Source organism: Lontra canadensis, unplaced genomic scaffold (assembly GCF_010015895.1).
Source record: "Lontra canadensis isolate GAN:19392208 unplaced genomic scaffold, GSC_riverotter_1.0 scaffold1128, whole genome shotgun sequence".
NCBI lineage: Eukaryota > Metazoa > Chordata > Mammalia > Carnivora > Mustelidae > Lontra > Lontra canadensis.
Genome location: NW_022632112.1, coordinates 7,577 through 14,037, shown reverse-complemented (window position 1 = coordinate 14,037; position 6,461 = coordinate 7,577). Strand labels below are relative to the sequence as shown.

The following is a 6,461-nucleotide window of genomic DNA, read 5'->3' as shown; positions in this document are numbered from 1 at the left end:
CATCTCACCCTTCCCCCAGAGCCCTTCAAGCTTCTGGAATGAAGCCTTCTACTCCTCCACCGCTGACCAGGCCAACTCCTAGCCTCTGAGCCACCAGGGAGATTTTTTAAATGATAATTAACAGGGATTTAAGTATTATATAAAACAATGCACTGTGAAATCCATTGTTCCATAGAAAGCTTAAAATGACTCCCCCATACATAATCCTAAATGATAGCTCTTCCTCTCACCATAGATGCAGGTGGTTTTGAAGTGATTATCCTCAGGTCCATATTCAAGTTTTCCTATCAGCCTTATCAAAGGCTGTTCTCCTTACCCCAGAAAAGGGATCCCATATACTTTCCCCAGGTTCAGAGGCTGAGAGAAAAATCCCTGATATTTTAGAAAGACTGTTTCCTGCCAAAGATTTCAATGGAGACTATTACCTAAACATTTTTTAATCCATCTGAGAAAAGTTAGTTTTAGATTCAGAGGGCAGTGCAAACACAGATGCAGGCAGTCTTTCTGATGACGTACTAGTTTTGAGGATACAGGAGGCAACATAAAGGAGTAAAATCTCAAGTGGCTTTCTTAACCCATGGTCTTCTAGAAAGCCTCAAACAGATTGCTACTGGGAAGATTTCACCTTTGCAGGCCTTGGTAGGACAATTCCAGAAGTTCTACTATCATGGATTAGTGACTTTTGACAAAGCCACAATAAAGAAAAAAAAGAGACAAGAAAGCTGGGTATCTCCAAAAGAACATCTTTAAGGGCTCTGACTAGCGGTCAAACTGTACTAATGTTTGGTATCAGAACTGTTTGTATAAAGTGAGGACCTCATACATGGGGAGAAGAGACTTAAGTAACACTTAGGGCAAGGAATGGAACCCAAAGAATTGGTAGATGACCACAGGTAGAACACTTGCAGCTTTAACACTGATATTTGTTTTGTTATGTTAAACACTCTTCCAATTTCTCAGAACACCTGAGCTAGATTTACTTTTGCTATCACCTGCATGTACAGGACTGGGCAACCATATCCTCATACTCTTTGTACAAGATACTCCCATTTGCCTCAACCAAAAGGATGCTAATGGGAACATACTTATTAGGAATACAGGAGGGCTGAGGGACACTCTGGTCCACCAGCTCATTGACAAGATTCTGGATGATGGCATGATTGGGGGAATTGAGACCATAGTATAGTACTCGAGGGCAGGATCCTTTACAGTAGTTTGGGGTATATAGGTGGGGAGCAATAATCCAGTGATCCCAGCCCAGCTGGCGGAAGCTAACCTGGAAAGGTTGGAGGGAACACTTTTTACTTTGAGGCCTATCCTGTTCCCCAGAGAGGCCAGGGACCCCAGATATGATACTGTCTGCTTGGCGGGCCCTCCGCAAGAGAAGAGAAGAGTCCCTTCCCATGAATTTCTCCAGGCCTCTGGGGTGAAGTTTGGTCTTCTGAAGACTTCCATGAGTGTCATTGAAATAGAGTAACAAAAAGGCAGTGTCCAAGGATGAAGTTCCATGCCACTGAAGTTCAAGACTCTCACTACCTTTTTGATGCTGGCACATGAAGCGGAGTCGTAGAACCCTGCGTCCTTTGGGATTCCAGAGCCTTTGGTGAACATGTTGTGTGATATCCACTTCAGTCCAAGCTTTGGACAGAAATGAAGGCTTTGAGAAACCTCTTCCTGAAGAAGGAAAGTGATTGGTTTGGCTTTTCTGGAGCCAGGGTTGCATGTGGCAGAAGAGATGGAAATGAGCTCGATGGAGTTCATGGCGGTAAACCACAATGGCTCTGACTAGTTGGTATGCTACTCGGTTTGGTCTCAAAGGAAAATCCAGGGTCTTTTTATGCCAGGGGCCTGCACAGGAGGGGACAAGAGCAGAGGATTAGCTTCTTACCTGGAGCCTGAATCTCCCTCACAACTCTGCTCAATACAAACTAATAGCTGTAAGCGGCCCTTAAAATAAAGCAAGACCATAATAATCACTATCATATGTCAAGCATTTACTATTAGATGTTTTAAAGCATTAGCCCTTTAATCTGAAGTAGCCTTATGAGATAGTAATTATCACCATTTTGCAGACAAAGAAATTGAGGCTCAGAGAAGTTATGCCAGAGTACATACAAAGCCAGTATATGGTAGAATCAAGATTTGAGCCCAAGTAGGTTTCCCTTAAAAAGATATTGTGTTCTATTTTTAGATCACTCACAACAGAGGATGAGAGAGAAAAAAACCCAAATATGGAATTATTTTGTGTGTATGGAAGATCAGTATTAGTTGACTATTAAAAGTGATCAATTAAGAGAATTGTTGAGACATGCATGAACTAAGAATTAGTTCTCCTGTCATATCATTATACAGATGAAACTTTGAGGTAACAGCCCAATATTGGGGACTATCTATGGCCTGCCATCACTTCAAATCTGGGACCATGATGCCACAAAATAATTTTGTCTATTTTTCCCTAGTGGGGGCAGCTGTTTTGCCATTTCCACCTTCTACATTAAGAATTGCTTCTTGAGCAGCTGTTCCTTCTTAAACCATTTCCCCCTTAACTCTCAGTCTCTCCTTGTTCATTTCTTACTGGAAATGATTATTCATGTACATTCATTGTACCACCAGGCCCCTAAATATCATTTTGAACAAGGCCTTGTTCAGATAAATATTTTGTTTGCTAAGAATTCTACCAGAAGCTGAAAGCCTCTTGGTGATTAAGTGTTTTAATCCAGACTGTAATGCTGACACCCAGTGGCCAAAAGGTTGGAAAGCTGGGCCCACAGTGCTCTGAATTTCTGCACCCTCTCCTGGAAAAAAGGTCCAGAGCAAAGATAACCAAAAACAGGCATTGCAAGAAAATGGCTGCTTTTATCTTCAAACATCTTACCGCTAAACATTTGCATGTTAATTTACATATTATTTACCTAACCTTCCTCCTTCACTGAATACACAAGCCTGGATTTTTCAGTAGGCCTGAACTGGTCAATGTAGAAGTGCTTTAATATCTTGAGGCATCAGGATATTTTTTCATAGCTCAGATTCAGCTTATGCTAAATACACCCTCAAGTTTGGGTCACTGGACATCATTCACACAGAGCCCAAGCCAAACTTGTATTTGCTTTCTCAAGTTACTCTACACTCCCATCCTATAATCTTCTTTCCAAGAGGCCCACCCATACACCTGCCCCACCCTGCCTGAGCAAGAGCCCAACCCAACCTCTAGCAGACTGTCTGGTGAGGAACTGCCCTTTCCTTTCAGACCTTGACATCACATATTTCCTGAAGCAGGGTGGAGTGGCTAAGGATCAGAGCCAGGAAGGGTCTGCTCAGAATTTTTCAGGGAAATGGCTGACTCACACATCCTGTGTGATTGAACCTGGCATAGCTCTCCAGGCAAGTTCAATTCAGCTGGGTCATCTCCTAATGGAGAGATCTGTCCCTGTACTCTTGTCATCCATTTCTGGATCCTTTCCAGAGCCCTAGATGCCAGTATGTTCAACAGTCAGACCAAGACAGTGACCTAATTCTAGGCATCCTCCTTTCTAGCCCCATATCATCTCTACAAACTGTGCAAATAATGCACAGCTTTCTACTGCACTCAGAATGAAATCCAGATTCCTTACAATGGCCTGTAAGTCTCTGCCTCTCATCAGCCTCATTTCCTGCCACTCTCACAATGCTTAATACACTTCAGCCATACTGATCTTCCTGCCAATCTTCAAGTCAGACAAGCTTGTTTCCACCCTCTAGGCCAATGAGAAGTCTAGGAAGACTTTGGAATCACACAGACGTGCATAGTTCCCTCTGCCTAAATCAGGCTTCTCTCTACTCTTCTCATGCCTAGTTACTTATCTTATAGGTCTCAACTCAAACATCACCTCTTCAAAGACGCATTCTCTGACAATCCCACGTAAAGGAAGGATCCGTTATTCTCTATCAAAATCAATTTCATTCTTTGATAGCACTTACCACAATTCGCAATTATCTGCTTTTACTTATCTATCTCATCCATGAAAACCATGCCTGTCTTGATCATATCTGTATGCCAGCATCTAAAACAGTGCCTAGCTTTCAGTAGGTGTTAAATATTTGTTGAGTGACTCTCCACCAACCCCAAGCTATTTTCCCTTTCCTCAGTCAGAATGCCTGTCTCTGCCTCTACACATAGTCTCCTTACTCCTTCCTCAGGGTCCAGCTCAAATATTAGCTCTTCAGTGAAGTCTTTCATTGTCTCCCTGCTTCCCTTCGCTGGCTTTAAACAGTGACCTATTTCTCCTTTCATGTCCTGGGAGCCCTACTGCTTATCCTTGTCAAATGTCAAAGCATTGGTCATGCTCTAACACCATTATGTGATTACCTATCTGTCCATTATACCTTAATGGGAGCTTCTAGAGGTCAGGGGAACCATTATTTGCCATTTCAGACCTAACCCAAACACTGTGCCTGGTGCGCAATTAAAATCTGTTGAGTCAGCACAGCAGGATGATTAAGAGCACTGGCTCTAGAGCCTGAAAACCTGGGTTTGACACCCAGCTCTACCAATTACTAGCTGTGTTAGATTGAGTAAGTTACTCTGAGCCTCAATTTCTTCACCTACAAAATGATTATGTTAATAGTACCTACCTCCTATGCTAGTGGTGAGGATTAAGGAAGATGTTTGTGAAGTATTTTGCTGCCCAATGCCTGGCACATGGTAAACTCACATAAAGGTTAGCTAGGGGAATATTGGTTGTTTCATTTAAGAGAGGGAGTATAAACTAGCAAATACCCAAAATTAATCTCACCGGGTTCCCAAGATTTCCTTGAAGTTGAGGACTTTCTGCATTCCCTAGAAAGCCCTGTACTTCAGAAGCCTACTGGTTTTCTGAATCAGTATCTAAGGAAGACATTTTTAAAATCAAGCACGATGGGAACAAAGAAAATTCTAAAATACCTTTAGTACCAAAAACCCAAACTAGCAATATGGACAACAGAAAAACTGCTTGGTATACAAGGATATCAACATACTATATCTAAACACTTGGGAAGTTATGGAAACTTCAGAATCAGGCAGACTTAATCTCTCTAATCCTATCTCTGCCACCCACTGTCTATGTGAATGTTGCAAGTTTTTTTGACTTCTGTGCTTTAGTTTTATCTTTAAAAATTAGGCTAATTTCTCCATGACAGCTAATGGTAGTCGTCATCCTTAAGGATTATATACAATAGCAGATGTTCACCTAACCAGGTATACAGAACTTCTGATATTAATTTCTGTCTATTCTTGCAAATTTCCCCAATTCAGTATCCTGTGCTCTTTGCCTTATAAGAATACAACCACACATAAAGAGCCCCCTCCATGAGAATGCATAGGATTGTTTCTCAATTATAGTTTTCAGTGACATAACAAGCAATAAGACTTTCTTAGAAAGACAGGAGCTGACACATCATTCAGGTTTCCTGAGGCCTGGGAGAGATTCCTCAGGTAGGTCCCAAGGTAATCTGTTCTCAAATTGGGATGCTAAAGGGAAATAGGCTTGGAGCCATCTTCTTCCAACTTTTCCATCATTTGAAATCCAAGCCTGAGAAAACAACTCACCCACTAGGTAATGAAGCCTGACAATAACTCACAGGTTCCTTTTCTCTACACTCTTTTTCCCCACTTCTCTTCCCGACAGGGCAGTGTGGTATGATAACTCACCTCTGAGAGGCCTTGCTACATTGGCCAAGGGTCTCACCAGCCTCACCATGGTGGCCCCAATGGTGCGGTTCTCCCTAGGGTGCCCACGTGCATCAGCTGAACGCTGGTACAACTCCAGCATGTACCGCAAAGGGTGCCCTAGGACCTGGGGCTTCCTCTGCTGCTGGCCAGGAGCTTCTTCTAGCAGCTCCCAAATCAGGGGCAAGGAAGGGGCATCGGCCATGAAGGCAATAGAGGGCTGCCCTACCTTTGCCATTTGGACCCTGTGTTCCATAAAAAGCAACAGTCCCCAAAGAAAAATTCTAAGGATGCTGAGGAGGACCATCTTGAAAGGTGTGGTGTTCAGCAAGATGCTCCAGCCCAAACCCAAAGGGTGTCACTCCGAGCCTTTCCTTTCACATAGGTAACTGCATATGGCTCCACAACCACAAAAGATGAGGCAAGGAAAAATAAAAGGCAAGCAGGCAAGCCCTATATCAATTCCTCTGGGAGAATATTCTGGACAAAAGGAGGTCTCTTAACTTGGCCTCTTCACGTCAAAACAAATGGAAACAACAGGTGGAGCAACACAGCATATCCTTCTTGCTCTTCAGGATTAGGAACAAGATAACACTTACTCGGATGCTGAGGTAACCTTAAAGGAGGGGTCCATTCCAGGACCTGCTCCCTTACCTTATCCACTAGGATGAGAAAAAGCAGCCCTTGCTTGCTGTGCTCCATAGCTTTAAAGGTAGTTTCTTAATTAGTCCTTAAAGGGCCAGAGACCTTTTACTTCCATCCCACTTCCATGTAG

At 42.9% G+C, this 6,461-nt stretch overlaps 1 protein-coding gene across 1 annotated transcript; it reads right to left on the bottom strand.

Moving 5' to 3' along the window:
• Positions 1–988: 988 nt before the first annotated feature.
• Positions 989–6,014, bottom strand: LOC116863418 (bone morphogenetic protein 15-like). The gene is made up of 2 exons (XM_032850871.1): positions 5,669–6,014; positions 989–1,848 (listed from the first exon to the last, which is right to left on the bottom strand). The coding sequence occupies exons 1-2, from the start codon at positions 5,991–5,993 to the stop codon at positions 989–991; spliced, it is 1,185 nt and encodes a 394-aa protein (XP_032706762.1). The 5' UTR covers positions 5,994–6,014.
• Positions 6,015–6,461: the final 447 nt, after the last annotated feature.

Excerpts from the sequence above, each read along its gene's own strand:
- LOC116863418 (XM_032850871.1), bottom strand. The coding sequence starts at position 5,993 with ATGGTCCTCCTCAGCATCCTTAGAATTTTTCTTTGGGGACTGTTGCTT. Across the intron at positions 1,849-5,668 it reads TGTAGCAAGGCCTCTCAGAG|GCCCCTGGCATAAAAAGACC; the intron begins GTGAGTTATCAT and ends CCTCCTGTGCAG.